Source organism: Jatropha curcas, chromosome 4, assembly GCF_041381405.1.
Source record: "Jatropha curcas cultivar XTBG-Jc1 chromosome 4, XTBG_Jcur_1.0, whole genome shotgun sequence".
Taxonomy (NCBI): domain Eukaryota; kingdom Viridiplantae; phylum Streptophyta; class Magnoliopsida; order Malpighiales; family Euphorbiaceae; genus Jatropha; species Jatropha curcas.
In genome coordinates this window covers 1,666,449-1,684,342 of record NC_143154.1, presented here as the reverse complement: position 1 = coordinate 1,684,342, position 17,894 = coordinate 1,666,449, and the positions used below count along the sequence as shown (strand labels likewise).

The window sequence follows — 17,894 nt, the reverse complement described above, 5'->3', positions numbered from 1 at the left end:
AAGAATTAGTTTTCTCTCAATACTAGAAGGCAAAATTATAATAGTCCCCTATTTTACGAAATACAAGTAGTCAGACACTGTATTTTTTTAAAATATATTAAAATCTCTATGTAATTCACTTTCATCAGATTATAATGTCCTTTCGTTTAATTTTTATAACTTTTTCGTCAAGTGCCTTATAGAATGACGAAAATATCACTTTTATCTCTTCTCACCTTTAGTATATTTTTAAAAATTATAAGAACAAACTAATTGTATTTCTCAAACCACAAAGACTATACTACAACTTTTCTCATATAAAATTTTAATATATCTTCTTTAACCTCTATATTTTCTTGTTGAGTTAACGGAAAAAAATATAAAAATTGAACAAAATGATCTAGAAATATAACAAAAGCAAAATATAAAGACTAATTGATATATTTTAAAAATAGAAAAACAGATTAATTATATTTTATAAACTACAGAAATTGTTCTGTACATTTTTATTTTTATTTTTAGATGGAGATAAATTAATTGAAATTAATTAATTGAGGGTAAAATTACAAAATCCCGTAAATTTTAAGGCATTTAGGGCCATTAAACTCCAACAAATCTGAAGTGTGTGTAGTCACCATTCACCAGCCTCTAATTTCGAAAGGATTTGCCATATTTTGTGCCGTTGAAGCATCAAATTACTAAAAAACCCTCGAGTCCTTTTCTTTTCCCGGATTTGGCAAACGGAGATTCTTAGCGTACACCTCATCTTGGCAGACACCAACCATAGACCATTTGGCTTTGTGTGCTGCGTTGCATGTTCCATGGCATTTTTGCGGTAAATAAAAATATTCCTATGGGTATTTTCGTCACAAGAATTCAAATATAAAATTACTTTGGCTCTCTGCCCAATGCTCCTTGTCCCTCCCTCTTTCTCTCTCTATCAATCACTGCTCAAGAAGTGAAGCAACTGTTACTTTCCTACTCCTCCTCCTCCACCACCACCCCCGCCGCCGCGCCAACATCTCCTCCTCCCTCCTTTTCCGTCCCCCTCTTCTGCTTCCAAAACCCATCAAATTGGTAGAAAGAAAAAACAAACCTTCTTTTGCTTTCTAAAAGCATTTAAATTTACTTTAATTACCTTTAGAGAACAAAAACAAAGAAGAGCAGAACTTGATCTACTAGAAAAAGAAAGCTAAACCAGAAAATCAAGAAAATAAGAAAATGGGTTGTTGTTATTCAAGATTAGAAAGAGAAGAAATGGTTTCAAGGTGCAAAGCAAGAAAGAGGTACATGAAACAGTTGGTTAATGCTAGACAAGCTGTCTCTGTTTCTCATACAATGTACCTTCGCTCACTGCGTAGTACTGGATCAGCTCTCCTCCAGTTCTCCAACACAGAAGCTAACCTCCACCTCCACCACCACCACCACCAGCGCCACCATCTCCCATCTGTTTTACCATCATCGCCACTTTTACCTCCCACACCTCCACCTCCTCCTCCACCAATGAGTCCTAGCTCCGACACATGGACATCGATAACAGCTTCTCCACTACCCCCTCCTCCGCCACCACCGCCGCCTCCACCACCTCAATCATCGAGCTGGGACTTCTGGGATCCTTTTGGTCCGCCACCTCCTTCAGCTTCACGGTCCGTTACTGAAGAGGAATGGGAAGAGGTGACAACAACTACAGCGTCTGAAGTGGCGGTTACAGCTACAGGAACGGCGGCCAGCATTACAGCGCCGCCTTCAGTTATGAGTGGGTTTTCGAAGGAGACTCGTAGTGGAAGTGGGAGTGAGCTTGCTATGGTGGTTTCAAGGAATAGTAAGGATCTTGTAGAAATTGTAAAAGAAGTTGATGAGTATTTTCTCAAGGCTGCTGATGCTGGTAGTCAACTTTCGTTGCTGCTAGAAGTTCCCAATCCTAACTTTTCGAAAGGAGGTAAATAATTTTTCCTTGGATTTCGTTAATTTACCTCTGTTTGGTTGCTGAGAAAACTAAATAAAATAAAAGATTCTGTTTTTTCTTCTTAAGATTCTTTATTTAATTATTTGTTGTTAATTGCAGGTAAAGTTTATGATCATGGCTGCAATTTGACTAATCCATCATTATGGGCATGGGGTTCAAGTCCAAAAATGAATGGATTTGGTACAATGTGTAATGAAATGGTGGCAAATAATGTAGGAATTAGCCATTGCTCGACTGTAGAGAGGATATATGCTTGGGAGAAGAAGCTATTCCAGGAGGTCAAGGTAGATCTTAATGAATTATTGCACTAATTAATTGACCCATAATTACCAGTTTATTTGACAGTCAAAAAGGGTCAAAAAGAGTCAAAAGTGGTCATTGCCTTGTCTTTATCAATCTTGAAGATGATGATGATAATAATATTTTATTTTGTGAACTTCGTTAATTGGGATCTTTTTGTTTGGATTTTAATCAGAATGCTGAGAGTATAAAGATTGAGCATGAGAAGAAAGTGGCATTACTGAGGAAATTAGAGGTAAAGAGGGCTGATTATGTAAAAACAGAAAAGACAAAGAAAGAAGTGGAGAAATTAGAATCACAAATGATGGTAGCTGCACAGGCCATTGAGACTACTTCTGCTGAAATCATCAAATTAAGAGAGACAGAGCTTTACCCTCAACTTCTTGAGCTTGTAAAAGGGTTAGTACTCTCTCTTTTCTTTCCATAAGACTATGAACATTTAATAATAGGAGCTAGCTAAGAGCCACTAGTATAACACTTCAAGCTTATCATGTGACAATGCCATTTCACTTTCCAAATCTAGAGATAGTACAAATTGGTACTTGCATTTTAGGACTATACTTCTAGAGCTTTATTACTCAAACAGAATTAATGACCAAGTTTGTATGGCCTCACTAAGCCTATTATCTCTCTCTCTCTCTCTCTCTCTCTATATATATATATATATATGCATGTGTGTATATCTATATATATATATATATATATATATATATATATATACATGGTTTATATTTTTTGTGGGTTGCAGAGCCTTAAGAACGGTAGTTTTCAGTACTTTAGTGCATTTAGCCGTTATAAGATTTAAAAGGAAAGAGTATTTCATTAAATCAGCAATTAATCGGTTGTGCGTACGTACTGAACAAAGAACATATCTTCAGGAAAAAAATTTAGAGGGAGGGGAGAGAGAGAGAGTCAACTTTGGAATTTTTTTTGATGGACCAGAAGATTTGCTTCTTGTATGTACAGAAGATTGCTTTTGACTTCTTTTTTACTGGTGGCATGATTTTCACTCTCTTGTTTGCTTTTGTTTCAAAGATTACATTACTGATCCAGTTACTATTTCCATGTACTGTAATTTGGGGGTTATGACTTTGGTTTTGTTATGTGAATCTGTCTTTACATTGATGCTTAAAACTTTTGTCGACCCGTTGTCTTTTTCAAGGAGACAATTTTGCTGCTCTGTGTACTATGTATTTCTGATGTGGGGTCACCAGATAAATAATGGTTCTGATATATTGGCCATAGTGTGTTTGCTTTTATTTAGAGGATATATAGCAGGCTTGGCTAGTCCCATGCAACATTTTATTTTCTTGATTTTTTTTTTTTTTTTTTTTTTGGTAATTCTTGATGGTAATTAGGAAATTGCGTTAGCACAAGTTTAGGATTTTAGTACAATAAAGAATGTTATGAGATGAATTGTTTTTCCTTTTATGAATTATTTTCCACTGGCTTGCAGATTGATGTGCATGTGGAGAAGCATGTATGAAGCTCACCAGGTCCAAACACATATAGTTCAGCAGCTCAAATACCTCAACACTATCCCATCTACTGAGCCAACATCGGAGATTCACAGGCAATCGACTCTCCAGCTTGAACTCGAAGTTCAGCAATGGCACCAATCTTTCTGCAACCTAGTCAAGTCCCAGAGGGATTATATTCAGTCCCTCACCGGCTGGCTTCGGCTTAGTCTTTTTCAGTTCAGCAAAAACCCTCTTTCTCGAACCAATCAAGAATCTCGAATTTACTCTATCTGTGAAGAGTGGCATCATGCAGTTGATCGAATTCCAGATAAAGTTGCATCTGAAGGAATTAAGAGCTTCTTAACAGTAATTCATGCTATAGTAGTTCAACAAGCAGAAGAGCACAAGCAAAAGAAGAAATCAGAATCAGCATTCAAGGAGTTTGAGAAGAAAGTATCAGAGCTTAGATCACTGGAGATCAAGTATGGTCCATATTCGGTGCCTGAAACTTCTAGTAGTACAAGAAGCAAGGACCCAGTAGCAGAAAAGCGAGCTAAAGTCGAGATCTTGAGAGCAAAGGCAGAGGAAGAGAAAACTAAGCATGAAAAATCAGTAAGCATTACAAGAGCGATGACACTAAATAATCTGCAAATGGGATTCCCACACGTCTTTCAGGCAATAGTAGGGTTTTCAAGTGTATGCATGCAGGCATTTGAGTCCGTATACAACCAAGCAAAAAATGCTGATCAGGAAAATGAGGTCAAGAGGTTATTACCTTAAGAAGAGATCTGGATTTAGCCTGAGTATTTGAAATCACAACTCTGTATATAGATAGGCATCCGGTTCTGTAGCTAGATAAAACCATGGAGAAGTGTTGCAGGAACCTCCTAGGTTCTATTTATTGGAAAAAGTTATGTCAGTATCAGTTGAAATGGTTGACAACTAGATGAGCACATGAAGCGAGAACTCAGGTAGTAGGATCAGATGGAGTATGAGCTTGGTGTTGCCATGGAGCTTGAAATTTTGCATTGAGGGGTTTATAATAGCAGCTTTGTTCTGTTATAGGAAAGTTGTGAATGGTTTTGAATTTTCTGTATTGCTTTAAAAGGATGAAGTTACTGTCTTTGTGGGAATATTGAAAGGATGGGTTGCTAATTGAATGTGGATTGTTTTGATTGTGATCAAGTTGAGAAAATACCCACTTAGCCTCTAAAATATGTTAGGAAAAAGCGAAAGGAAAATCAGAATGGAAATTTTCCATGTTCATTGTATGGTTTGTATAGTTGTCTTAACCCTAATAAACAGACTATTTTAATTTTGCTTGAACTTGTGCAATACTGCTACAAATTTGAATTTAAGGTCATATATACCAGCCTTAAATTATAAAAATACCCTCAATTATCTCGGACACCTTCATTTGAAAATTTAGATATATTGATACCCTGATTTTAAAAATTAAACCATAAACAAGACTATAGTGATATTTAGTGGGAGATCCATTAATTCACCCTGGATTAACTTCTCTAACTCAAACATCTCTCTTACAAACCAACTATTCATCTTCTAAAATCCTAAATAATTACTAGGCTTTCAAACTCTCTCTCTCCCTCGAAAAAAATTACCATAGAAAAGGTCAAGAGATCCTGAAGGATGATTGATTTCTTACATTGCTATGCATTGATACAAGTAACCAAAACTAAGTCCTCAATATTCCTCTACAAAATGACTAAAAACTTCAACAAATTGACTCATGTAAAAAAATGACTATTTAAGAGGTTCATATAAAAAATTCTAATGCTTCCAAATAAACAAAACTAATAAATGCATAATATTCTATTAACTAGATTTTTAATTTGTCATTTCTTACGTAATAATCATCACAAAATTTAAAATAAAATAAAATAAATAAATCTGGTGCAGTAATTCCATGGAGATTATAAAATCTCCCGTAAACTTTCAGAGATTAACTTTCTATAACAGAAACACCACATTTAGGGTTGAAAATAATCATAAAGACTATCTAAAATTGTCCCATTCAATTACCTATAGAAATTATCAATTTGGTCTACTTAGATGCATGAGGAGCCATATTTTCTTCGTGCGAATTGAGAAACACTTTCCTTAAACTGTAATAATTAGTCACCAAACACCATAGGTGAATACAAATCATAATGGAATTTATATTAACCATTATGTAATCAGTTACTGGCTCCTGATTCACGTTAAGAAGTAAGGTCGCCATTTTATCATGCATCCGACAAATCTCTCACAGGATCTTTTGGCCTTTCCTGTAATGATTTTTGCGAGAGAGAGAGAGAGAGAGAGAGAGAGAGAGAGAGAGAGAGAGAGTTTAAAAGTTCAATAATTGTTTGGAATTTTAGAAGATGAATGTTGGTTTCTAAAAGAGAGATTTTTGGATTAGGGAAGCACACTAGGGTGAATTTTTGGTTTAGCGGGTTAAGCTAACCCAAGATAAATCAATGGGTCTCGTACTAAATATCACTTCAGTCCTTTTATGATTTAATTTTTAAATTAGGGTATCAATATATCTAAATTTTCAAATGGAGGTGTCTGGGTAACAAAGATCATAAAGTGATTTTGTAACAAGTCGCACAGTGGAAAGAGGATATTTTTGACTATACATTGAAAAAAAAAAATAAAGGAAGAAATATTTTTAAAAAAATTTTATTTTCATTAATTTAATCCATAAATGAAATTAATTCAAACATATATAATTTGTTTTGTGAAAGGGCTTAGGCTCTAATATTGACCGGCATAAAACATGCTTTTCTTTAAGAGTTGAAGCGGTAAATTTTATGGGTTAATTTATGTATTTGAACTAACAAAATTTATCCTTGTGGTATATATAAATGACGTGTTGTTTACCGTTTTTTAAAACAACATATTTTCAATTAATTCTCCTATACACACATTTTTTTTTACTAAATTAAAACTATTTACACAATGGATAAAACTACGGTAAAAAATAGAAAATTTCTGTATCTATAGATAAATCTTTAAAGGCTAAAAAAACAAAACTAAAATGAAAATAAAAACCAGGTACGTTAGCATGCGTAAACGTGTAAAATTTCAACCTAAGCAGTGTAAAATTTTGAGTTATGATACATCGTGGTACCATAGCAAGCACCCTTTTCTGCACGTGCTTTTTTATATTGCACCCTTAAATTTCTTGTCTCTACATTACGCCACTCTATGTACATTATTATGCTTCCAATACCCTTAACAGTTAACTCTAAACGCTCGTTTCATATGTGAGGCCATTATATTATTTTTTTACTCAGACAAAACTGCCGGTAAAGGGAGAACCACCTTTACGGCTATACGTGCCCTGCATGGAAATAGTTACTGGATCAGAAACAAGAGACTGAAAATCATAAAAGAATAAATCTTCCATGCAAGAAGCCACCATTAAAAAGCAATCTTCTATACGGTAATACATACAAGAAAAAAATCTTCCTGTCCATAAAAAAAAATAAAAAAATAAAAAAAAAATCCAAAGTTGAGTGTCTCTCTCTTTCCCTCTCTCTCTCTCTCTCTCTCTCTAGATTAGAACTGTTAGCTTTTGAGAACTACGAATGCGGAGAGAGATAAAGGTGAAACCTTTCCTTCTTTCTGATGGACGAATAGATAGAAAGATGAGTAAAAAGCCAAGATTTGATTTTTGTTGCCTTCACCTTTGGCATTTTAGGTTAGCTTTAGTTGTTTGTGTGATTGTATTGTCTCAAAGTAATTGATTCTTTTTTTTTTTCTTTTATTTACTTTCTTCGATCGATACAGAGAGGTTGAAGAAAAGGCAGGGGAGTTCTTTGATTGTAAATATAAGCTATTCATAATTTGTTGAATTAGCTAGCGTCTGTTGCAATTAATCATTAAATTCTGCAATCTTTGCATTTAATTGCCATTTTGAGTTTAGATTTTTGCCTTGGAAAAAAAGTTCAAATCAATGTTTAATTTTTTAATACAGGAACTACATAATATAATTTCAAAAAAAAAAAAAAAAGATAAAACAGTAATCATTTTTCAAAAAAACCATTTTTTGACTGGCTTGATGTATCATGTATGGATGATCCTATTCAGCGAGTATAGGCAAATTTTATCCATAATTAAAAACAGAGGTCCATAACAGTGTAATTGAGAAAACACTAAGGATTAAATACTAATTACTCCTTCAATAGAAAATGCTTTTATTTTGTTTGCCATATGCTTCTAAGATTAATGGTCCTAAACAGCTGCAAGCTTAGCTAAAATATATCTTCCTTGGCAAAATCCCATTCTTGCACCATATGATGATGTTGTGGGCAAAAAGCTTAGATCAAGAAAGATATACTTTTCAAAACAAAAACTAGACTTAATATATACAAAGTTAAAAGAAGCAACTACTTTATTTAAAGAGTATATAATTGCACAAGTCCAGATAATTCCTCTTTATAAACTACGATATTAGATGAGCAGTACACTTACCACGCAACCAAATCATTCGCTTGTCGCCTTTGAGAGACAAGAAAATCTCTCTAGCATTAGGGTTGTCAAACAAATCCAGAGCAGCAAAATAGATCCCTTCTTCCACACCTTGCATTGCATCCAATTCCTTGATACAATCAGCAACACTGTATCTTTCACTAATTTGCCTTATGGCAGCTGTCCTAAGCCTTGATGCAGCTGCCATGTGTGATATAGCTCCTGCAATAGCATCATCAATCCCCTTGCGACCTCTTTTACGATTAGCAGCATTTGCACTGTCCAAAGCAGTACTTGTACTGTGCACAACAGTAGTACTACGTGTGCTAGGTTGATACTTTTCTTGATCGTCTGCAACATCATCCTCATCCTCAGATTCTGATGACTCCTCGTCCTCTTGGATAGTGTTCAAAGGCTCCACTTCTCGAATTGTGCTGAAAGGTCTCTCAAAAGGAACTGATGAAGGAAACTCTTCCTCTTGTTCAGCTGACTCTTCATGGTTCTCATTATTTAGCGCATCTGAGAATATCACACCAAGCTGTTTGAAGATTGGGCAGCCACTAACTCTTATAGGCTCAGCATCAGGATGTGCCTAGAGGTGGATGTTTCACATAGTGTTTGAGACGGACAATTAAAGAAACATAGGTCAGCCCCTGGCCCAACTTTGGAGGAACTCCAAACCCTATAATGTGGATAAAAAATAATGGCTATTATGGAACTAAAGTTTGCTTCACAAATCATTCCATGGTATTCTCAAGGACACATTTGTGCCTATTTGACATTAAGATTGAACCTGCTTTTTTCAAAAATGTCCCATTTTATATTCTATTGAAAAAAGTATTTTTAGAGTGCCATTTAGTTGTTATAAAATGTTTATGATTAGAACATATCAAATTAACTTTAATAACAACAATCTATAGACTTCTAATCAATATTTTCAAGATAGCATTTTTCTCATCAATACATCAAACAATAATGCCAAACCTTTCATTAGTACAATTTCTAACATGCTCATCCACTAATCTGAAAAGAAGAGTTTCAATAAATTTAAGAATTCCATTTGTAGCCAAGAAGTCTACCACCAAGTATGGGGTTAAGGCAGATTCCTCCATCTTAGGCAGGAGATATTTGTCAGCAAAAACAAGGATATCAACACAGAAGAAGCATACCTTTATGTATTCGTTCCATGCTTCATTGCTTGCAATAACGTTCCCTGTAGATGCATCTAGACAAAATTCTCTTTGATTGATAAGTGACTTTACAATAGAGTGCTGCCTCTTCATGACAGAGTATCTATTTTTGAGCTGCTCCTTATCCCATCTCAGTCCTGTCTTCTGATAAAATTCATCACACATAACCGTCCATGCTTTCTTGTTAAAAGAATTGTTATTTAGTTTATTCCCTTTCTGAACCTGGTCAACCAACAAGTCTGCAAATATCTTAGTAAGCCCAGTTGTCCACCGAGCCCGTGATTGTGGTTCTGGTTGCTGCGTTAATCCCTGCCTTGACCGTGTAACTCGGGTAGCCATCTAAAACTTCTATTTGAAAAAAAAAAAAAAAAAAAAAAAAAAAAAAAATTCAAGCAGAAAAAAAAATTGTAAAAACAGAAAATCATCAGTTAGGATCAAAAGATATGAGAGTCACCAATGAACTCTCTACTTCTCTAGCTCAGTAGTACTGGAATCACTTCCAATGAACAGAGGTTATAGGTTCGAATCCCTAGTAAAGCTTAATAAACCCCCCCCCCCCCCCCCCCCCAAAAGAAAAAAAAAAAAATCGACACAATAATCACTGGAAACTTAGAAATTTCTGATATTATCAAATGGAAGCAAAACTGATAATTACAAGAAATGTTCACAGGATCTTTGGTCTCTGAAGCAAACATAAACTAAACTTTCCATCAAATCATGTAATATAGTCCATCTCAAAAGAAACCTATGTTTTTCACTTTCAAAATAAACTAATATATTAATGGTTTCCCACACACAAGAAACCAAGTAACTCCTAGTTCATAAATCATGCTTGTGAACAGACAGAAACTACATGCCCAGAAGGATCACGATGATGATTGCTTACAATTATAACCATCAATTGAAAGAATTAAATTTCAGAGACAACCATGACGAAATCGCAGATGAAATTTCAAAATTAAAGGCATTCTAAAACCCTAGAAAATACAGAGAGAAAAAAAAAAAAAAAAGAAGCAATTGTACCTTAGGAGAAAATCATTATCAGCAATGCGTATCAGTTAATTGGTTGGTTAGGTCATCAATAAACACAAACAGATGAACCTTTCGATAACGCTCATTCTTCCGTTTTGAAAATCCAAACCGCGTTAAAATAAATAAAAAAAGAAGTCAAAACCTCTAGTTTTTTTTTTTATTATTATTTTATATTTTAGATTTGACTGATATTCAATTCTAACTTTATATAGTTTATATTATAGGGTATGTTTGGCTTAATGAATGACAATAAGTTCTATTACTCTTTTTTTAGGAGTGCATAAAAATTTGACGAGTTTTTTATATTTGGGTCATATGTGAGTTTTTTATATTAGTTTTATATTTATAAAAATTTATGTTGTAATATAAAAATATAAATATTTTTTATTTATAAAAGTTGGAGTCAATTCAAATTTTTATTATTAATTATTTTTTATAATCAAAAAATTTAATCTCCTTATGCCTAATAAAAATTATTTTTTATAATAAAATTATTTTTTATAATTAGAAAATTTAATCCTCTTGGACCATAAATCGTAAACGTTAAAGCCATTTATCACCCAATGAAGGGGCGCTTATCACCGAATGAACACGATTAGATTAGTTCCTACTTTTTTTTTTTTGTTATTCTTTCTAATTTACTTTTGGGATAAATACATTGAGCATCTGAGTAAATTATTTTTTAATTTTTTGTAAAGGATAAATTATTTCAATTTCAAAACGTATATAGAAACGATCTACAATGAAATTTAAGCAATTCATACACCATTCTTATATAATTTCTTAATTGCTTTTTGAGCCTTTACATATAAATTACCTACAATGAAATTGATTTTTTTTTTTTCCACTTGGAATCTGCCTAGCCAAAGTAATACACTATTGCCATTGTACACATTTGAATTAAAATAACAATTAATCTAATTTGTTTACCAACATCAACAGCTAAGAGTTTTCCAGACTAATTGGCTTCCACTTGGATATTTACCTTCAACTAGAAACTGAACAGAAATTTCAAAAATCGGGAACAAGAACTAACAAGATATTCCCAGGACAAAAAATTTACATTCATTTTTTTCTACAAGACTTTAGTACAAAAACCGCAATAATATCTTTACCTTGGAACAAATCTGAACTTGAGCTTGTTTCTGGCCTTGTTCCAATCTTCAATCTTCCAATCTGGAGTCGCTATTTCTTACCAATCTTCAATTTCATCATCAGAAATCTGGCCTTCTTCGTCATCCAAGCTCATCCTCTCAGAACTGTCATCCCATGTCCCTTTGTGGTGTACTTTATGAGCTTCAAAACCTGATGCTCCATCTCCAAGGCTTTTTAAAGCAGGTAAGTACTCGGCAGCTACATCTGACATGTTAGAGAAGCTGGATCCACCATAAACAGTAAGCCTTTGGCTTATGGTCTCTTTCTGCATTTTAGCACATAAAAAGATTACTTATTTAAGGTAAAAGTAATTACATAAGTCACATGCAACCACCTGCATCCATACGTTTCCGCTCACAACACAAGGTGACCATAGAACAAGTAAACAATTTGCTTAAATTACTACAGGGCACAACTGAGAAGAACTCCTTACATAAGAATTCAAATCTCTCAAAGGCTATCATTCAACACAAAGTAATTCAAAATCCAAATGACATGAAAATGAGCCTGCTCAAGTAAACTTTTAACAGCACTATTGGAATGAGCTTATATCTAAAAGAGTTCTGTTCAGGTTCAGCTTATGGTTAGAGTAGTTTTCCTTTGAGGTTCAAGATTATTTTATATCGGATGTTACATTTGAAGGAGGCAGATTGTACTTATCTGTGCTGGCTTTTCATTTGAAAAAATGATCAAGAGAAGTACGAGTAAGCAACAGGAATTAGTGAGAACAAAATGGAATAGACCAATTCACCGTACTTGGTTAAGCAAAAGTGATTGTTCCACTTGCCAAAGTTTTGGTCTGCGAATGGCATGCCACCTGCATGGCCAAAAGGACCGGTTAGTGGTAATAGAGCTCAGACCCATAACTTATTGCTTATAAGATCACATGCATAAAGCATATAACATAAACCTGGAAGGCGAAGGATGAGAATTTCCAAACAACACACCACGAACAGCAACTGAAGCAGCAGCTGATTGAAGAACGCTCTCTGCCTCATTATATCTGGCCAAGATTCCACGGAAAGAGGAAATAAGCAAATCTGAATCACTTAAATATGAAGCCACATCTTTGGCAGCATCCATTGCTTCATCACTTATAAAGTCTAAAACTGCATGGAAAATAGAATGAGCCAATTATGCAGGATATATAGTAGAAAGAATCCAAAAGTAGAAAAATGTTATGTATATCCATACGTCATTGAAAGAGAATTGAGGGGGAAAAGAGGAGCAAAGCAACTATTCAAGTATCTTTTATATAGGATGGTTACCATTTTCATGCAGAAAATCAGCAATTGGCCTTGCTTGCCCATGTGCTTGGCAAAGAACCTTCTCAGGAGCATCCATTTTCAATGGTAACCGAGAGAACTTGTCCCGTAGAAGAAATGCATCATGTTCTACAACAAATGTACAATTAGCTTAGAAGAAAACAATTTCAGACATATGTAACAGCATCATTCAACTGCACACAAGACAGAAATAGCACATGCACCATCTTACACATGAACACGCTTGCTTGACACAACCACATAAGACGTACTACTAAACTTCAACAGATAATAACCTATCAGGATGTACCTGATCCCATTGTAACTTCAGTTTCTCTTTTATTATGCAGAAACTTGCCCAGAGCATGAAACAGAGAAAGAGTCTCATCTCTGCCAAATAGCAATGAAAAACCACAGATCAAAGAATTAATATCATCTGGTTTTCCATCAGAGTAACTCGGAGTAGAATTGGACAATGATGAGTTGAGCCCCATGTTTGGTTTCACACAGAAAAGTTGTAAAGATGTAATTGCATTTCTGATATCACCTCCACTGGCTTTGGCTATCAGATCAATCTGTTCAGCAGTCACATTAAACTGTTCGTGTTTGCATATTTTTGTAAGTGCCTTCTTAATGGAGTTATTTGTAATTGGATTAAAAGCAACCTGGAAAATTTGCAAATCAAGTCCAAATAAGCATCCAGTACCTGTATACTAACAATTCTTTTATGAATTGTTTAAGAAAGTAACCTTACAAGCTCCAGCACTCTCAAGAGACGACTGAAGTTCTTCCATGTATCGTGAAGTGTTGTCTGCCAAATCTGCCTTATCATAGTCAGTTACCAGTATCACTGTTGGTATCCGAGTTGTTCTTACAAGAAGTAGCAAACAGTTTTGAAGTCTTTCAAAAGCAACTCTTCCATTTGTCACGGGAAGATCATCTATTAAGAGGATAATTGGCAATTTTGATTCAGCTGAATAAGATGGAGGAATCGATCCATACTTCCTTACTTTCTCAATAAAGTTCACAAATTCATCCAACTTGGACATGTACTGTGTCCCTAATATACACCAGGAAATGCCAACAATTATAGCCACCATCAGACGTTACAATTCTATTACTTCTAAAATTTAATAAAACAAAAAAATGGCATGAATCTGACATCAAATGTAGAGTTTCCTTGTCCTAAATAGCATCATTCTGAAGAAATTTCAACTTAAAACCCCTTTCCTAAAGACACTGATCAAACAGCCAGAAACAAATTGTATGTATTGAATCACATGGCATTCAACCTTCAGAGGAGACTGTTTTACTCAGCAAGAAGAGTTTTGAGGCCTATATCAAATGGAAGTGAACATAACTTGGGAATTGAAAATTTGGGCATGACAAAAGGCAATAATGGACCAATGACCAGTCCATCACTCAAGTTCATTTCTCCAGAAAAAATTACCTGCACTTGCATTATGAATGTGTTCTTGCCAAATCGTGGGAGTGGGCGTGCTCCATTCACATAATCTGGCTCCAAAATGAGATGCAATCACATGGATAGTTGTCTACAAGACAGGAGGAAAGATTTTTGGATCATCAATGGGATACCATCTCAATTATGGTCTTAGTTCTATAATGTAGCTTTATCCCTTGCTTATCAACCAAAATTTGATTATTAGAATGCATAAAGAAAGCAAGCGATGGGAACATCACACAGAACCACAGACACATAAAGCATGTATGAATTTCTTTCCTTAGAATAGAGAAAGGTCCATTCACACACAGCTAGTCATTCGCACATGCCAAACACATAGAACAGAGAATAAAGAAGGACATGGATCACATTTAGGCTCTATTTATTTTCAGAAAATAGCTTATTTTTGGAAAATATTTTCCAAAAAATTGTTTTCCTTGTAAAATATTTTCCAGATAACTCACTTTTGTTGTTTGGTTGAACTATTGAAAATTAGTTAAAGAATACTATCATTTTTAATTAGTAAGACTATAAAAATGTTCAGAATTATATAAACTTCACTTTTTTACAAATTTATTATTGAATATGAGAAAAATACATAAAAATATAAATTGTGAGAGTCATTGGTGTAGTAGTGGCTAGGCAGTCATCAGTGACTGGTGTTCACACAATTGGCATTGTTGACTACTGATCATAGTTGTCAAAAGATTTGAGTCAAGAATCAGAATTCTTATTTTAGAATCGAGAATCGAGAATTGGATCAAATTGTAAGATTCAGTAAACTTTTCAAAATTAATGAAAATTAATATACTATTTATGGATACATTTCCCATTATTTTATCAAAAGATACTAAAAATTTAATTGCAAATAATGTATTTATATACATTTCAATTTCAAACCATGTACAAAACACAAATGAAAGTGATCCTAATGACTTGTGTAGTTCCTGAGTAGAAAATATCAAACTATTAAGTTAAATTTTAAAAACAAAAACAAAGTAAATCTATTAAGCCATTAAAATTCCTACACAAATCCATGTTCATTCCTTATTATTGCCAAATTCAAGCCTTTTCTCATCTTCATCTTTCTAATATAACCATATTCTCTTGCTCTTCTTCCCTACATTGATTTTTCCACTTGTTCTGTTGGGCATGAGAATCGATTTGAATTGTATGAATCATAAGATTCATGCCCAATTCTGAATCACCCAAAAGATTCATATTGTTTGGCATGGGAATCGAATCAAATTGCAAATTGCAAATTGTAAGATTCTAAATAACAATATCAACGATTAGTGGAAAAATCTGCATATACTTACAAGCTTTATTTTTTACATTATAATAAGTTTATGAAAGCTCGTAACTTGTTCTCTTCGCTTAAAAAAAAAAGGAAGTTATTTTCCTTAATTTTCCTTGTGATAGGAAAATATCCTCCATTAACAAATTTTCCTAGGTGCCCCAAATATCAGAAAATCTGGAAAATGTTTTGTGGGAAAATATTTTCCAGAAATAAATGGAACTTGAAGCATCTTCATCTCAGATCACATCAATTCTGGAATAATTTAAGGAGCAACAACCAAATATTATTCAAGGCCATGCAATCTAATCTGTTGCCAATAGATTAGGCAGGTTCAAAACAATAACATGTGAACCGCAGAGCAGAAACTTACAGACTTTCCAACACCAGCTTGCCCAGTGATGACAAGAACATTATTTTCAATTTTTTCCTGCACAAAAGAAAAAAGAAAAGGAAATTGACCAGAAGCAGAATGAATTTTTGAATAAAAGAAAATAAAAAGAATTACAGTTTACAGGGGTCTTTCCCATGCACTAGCCCTGAGAATTTCCTAAATTCTGGAAAACAGTGAGAAAATAAAACAACAGCAAGCAACATGAAATAAATTTGTAACCTTAAGCCAAATAACTTTCTTTTAGTTTGGTAAGGTTGAACCAAATAGCCCCCACACCCCCTCATCACCAAGCAATAATTGTGAGGTGGGTAGTCACTAGGATTCTGAACTGAGTGGACAAGGGATGCAACACAGCCAGAGAATGTAAACAAATTCCTGGCAGAAGTCCTTGGTTTACATTATAGGTCTTTCTTCTTGCATGATCGACAGAAAGGTCTTTTCTGGTCATAGAACTTCAATTTTTACTCAATATTATTTATTAAAGGACTAAATAAGTGATAATTGCCCTTTAATGCTTGAATGTAAATCTCATCCTTTTTATTCTCACAATCAAGCTTCTAGGCCAGAAAAATATTTATGTGGTTGTTAACTTCATTTTCATATTTTTCTTTCAGGGTAATTTACATACTTGAATATTATTCTTGCTAGCTTACATTACTAGAGAGTTACCTTTGAAGCTCTCAATCTTTCCTCAAACCATATTTTAACTCCTTCGACCTGAAAATAATACAGACAAAAATGAAATTTTCAAAACAAATAAATTCACGCATAAAATGTGAAGCAAATGAACTAACCTTCTTCTTATGAACAGCAAGTTCCTCCAAAGAACGAGGCTTGTATTTATCAATCCATAATTCTTTTATTTCGCTCCTTGCAGAACCTGGTCCATGTGTCCCCTTCCAATTAGCTCTAAGGGGGCAAAATGAATATGTGGGGTTCAAAGGAAAAGACAATTTTGTAGAACTGATAAATTCAACTGTTTGTACAGTTGTCAAATTCATTGAGAAGAAGAATAACCTAAGACATTGGCCTTTCCATTTCCCAACTAACACTAACAATAATATCCAACATATATAAAGAGAAAAAGTAAGCGTAGCCCATAACAAAAATGAAAACCATGGCATACCAGCAGATACCTTGGACCCATAAAAAAGATCATCAAAATCTTCACAAGGGAATCTGATCTGCATGGAAGACAATCCAAAAATCAAGAATTGGAAGATAACCAAAGAACAGCATCAATTTTTGTATTTTCATTTCTTTTTCCCCACAAAAGTAATTGCATATATGTCTAGCAAATTGAGAAAAAATAAAACACTTAAAATCCTACGTTTATATATTCATAAAATTTTTTTAAATTAAATTTCATCGAGTAACATAGTAGTATAAACAAATAAATGTATACCTCATTTACATTACTAGCTTCTCTACTCAAACAAGACTGAGAACTGGAAAGGCGAGGCTTCTTCAAATCTCTAGGGTTTGTACGAGTAACCAATGCTCTCGGTTTCGGCTTCGAGTAGCTCCGACTCAAATGCAGTGAAGTCTCATTATCCTCATCATCCGATGATAAAACGACAACGGCATTTCTTTTCCCCATCACCGTCACTGCAAAAAGAAATCACCTAAAAGAACTCAAAGTTTAGGGTTCTGTACTAACAAACCTGGATTGAAATTGAATCTCTTCATCCATCGCTTGAATACTCCTGTAACGTAATTCAATGAAACCCTAAAGCTAGAAAATCAGAGCAAAATTAAACGATAGGAAGTGAACTTTGTTGAAACACGGAATGGAAAAAATAAATAATTGAGAAATGGAAAAATACAGGAGAAGTGCTTTCAGTTGCAGAAATTACGGGAGTATAATTTCGCGGGTTTTTTTCAGAGAAAATTTTAGAGAGAGTACAAAGGAAGC

General features: G+C 34.1%; 3 protein-coding genes across 6 annotated transcripts; 1 reads left to right on the top strand and 2 right to left on the bottom strand.

Annotated features, from left to right (window-relative positions):
* The first annotated feature begins 798 nt into the window (after positions 1-798).
* Positions 799-5,031, top strand: LOC105647125 (pyridoxal-phosphate-dependent serine hydroxymethyltransferase, putative (DUF632)). The gene is made up of 4 exons (XM_012233122.3): positions 799-1,918; positions 2,045-2,229; positions 2,421-2,644; positions 3,702-5,031. Exons 1-4 carry the CDS (start codon positions 1,201-1,203, stop codon positions 4,483-4,485), a joined length of 1,911 nt encoding a protein of 636 aa, XP_012088512.1. The 5' UTR covers positions 799-1,200; the 3' UTR covers positions 4,486-5,031.
* A 3,002-nt stretch (positions 5,032-8,033) lies between these two features.
* LOC105647122 (hypothetical protein) lies at positions 8,034-10,564 on the bottom strand. Of its 2 annotated transcripts, none has more exons than XM_020684494.3 (3): positions 10,398-10,564; positions 9,354-9,719; positions 8,034-8,776 (listed from the first exon to the last, which is right to left on the bottom strand). In XM_020684494.3, exons 2-3 carry the CDS (start codon positions 9,711-9,713, stop codon positions 8,159-8,161), a joined length of 978 nt encoding a protein of 325 aa, XP_020540153.1. In that variant the 5' UTR covers positions 9,714-9,719; positions 10,398-10,564; the 3' UTR covers positions 8,034-8,158. The 2 variants fall into 2 exon arrangements, with proteins under 2 accessions (XP_020540153.1, XP_012088507.1); XM_012233117.4 differs by having other exon boundaries at positions 9,354-9,722; positions 10,398-10,563.
* A 736-nt stretch (positions 10,565-11,300) lies between these two features.
* ATRAD17 (RADIATION SENSITIVE 17) lies at positions 11,301-17,875 on the bottom strand. Of its 3 annotated transcripts, none has more exons than XM_012233118.4 (12): positions 17,385-17,872; positions 17,106-17,163; positions 16,774-16,859; positions 16,649-16,696; positions 15,959-16,015; positions 14,277-14,379; positions 13,576-13,886; positions 13,137-13,491; positions 12,830-12,955; positions 12,472-12,670; positions 12,318-12,378; positions 11,301-11,826 (listed from the first exon to the last, which is right to left on the bottom strand). In XM_012233118.4, the coding sequence occupies exons 1-12, from the start codon at positions 17,577-17,579 to the stop codon at positions 11,599-11,601; spliced, it is 1,827 nt and encodes a 608-aa protein (XP_012088508.1). In that variant the 5' UTR covers positions 17,580-17,872; the 3' UTR covers positions 11,301-11,598. The 3 variants fall into 3 exon arrangements, with proteins under 3 accessions (XP_012088508.1, XP_012088509.1, XP_020540152.1); XM_012233119.4 differs by having other exon boundaries at positions 13,576-13,766; XM_020684493.3 differs by having other exon boundaries at positions 11,668-11,826; positions 12,472-12,564; positions 17,385-17,875.
* Between the last annotated feature and the right edge of the window lie 19 nt (positions 17,876-17,894).

What these genes read in the sequence shown, in the direction of transcription:
- LOC105647125 (XM_012233122.3), top strand. Translation starts at nt 1,201, where the DNA reads ATGGGTTGTTGTTATTCAAGATTAGAAAGAGAAGAAATGGTTTCAAGG. An exon ending in AGCTATTCCAGGAGGTCAAG is followed by an intron (nt 2,230 to 2,420) that starts GTAGATCTTAAT and finishes GATTTTAATCAG; the next exon opens with AATGCTGAGAGTATAAAGAT. An exon ending in CTTCTTGAGCTTGTAAAAGG is followed by an intron (nt 2,645 to 3,701) that starts GTTAGTACTCTC and finishes ACTGGCTTGCAG; the next exon opens with ATTGATGTGCATGTGGAGAA.
- LOC105647122 (XM_020684494.3), bottom strand. Translation starts at nt 9,713, where the DNA reads ATGGCTACCCGAGTTACACGGTCAAGGCAGGGATTAACGCAGCAACCA. An exon ending in CATGGAACGAATACATAAAG is followed by an intron (nt 8,777 to 9,353) that starts GTATGCTTCTTC and finishes ATCCACCTCTAG; the next exon opens with GCACATCCTGATGCTGAGCC.
- ATRAD17 (XM_012233118.4), bottom strand. Translation starts at nt 17,579, where the DNA reads ATGGGGAAAAGAAATGCCGTTGTCGTTTTATCATCGGATGATGAGGAT. An exon ending in AAGCTAGTAATGTAAATGAG is followed by an intron (nt 17,164 to 17,384) that starts GTATACATTTAT and finishes TCTTCCATGCAG; the next exon opens with ATCAGATTCCCTTGTGAAGA. An exon ending in AATCACTTTTGCTTAACCAA is followed by an intron (nt 11,827 to 12,317) that starts GTACGGTGAATT and finishes GCTAAAATGCAG; the next exon opens with AAAGAGACCATAAGCCAAAG.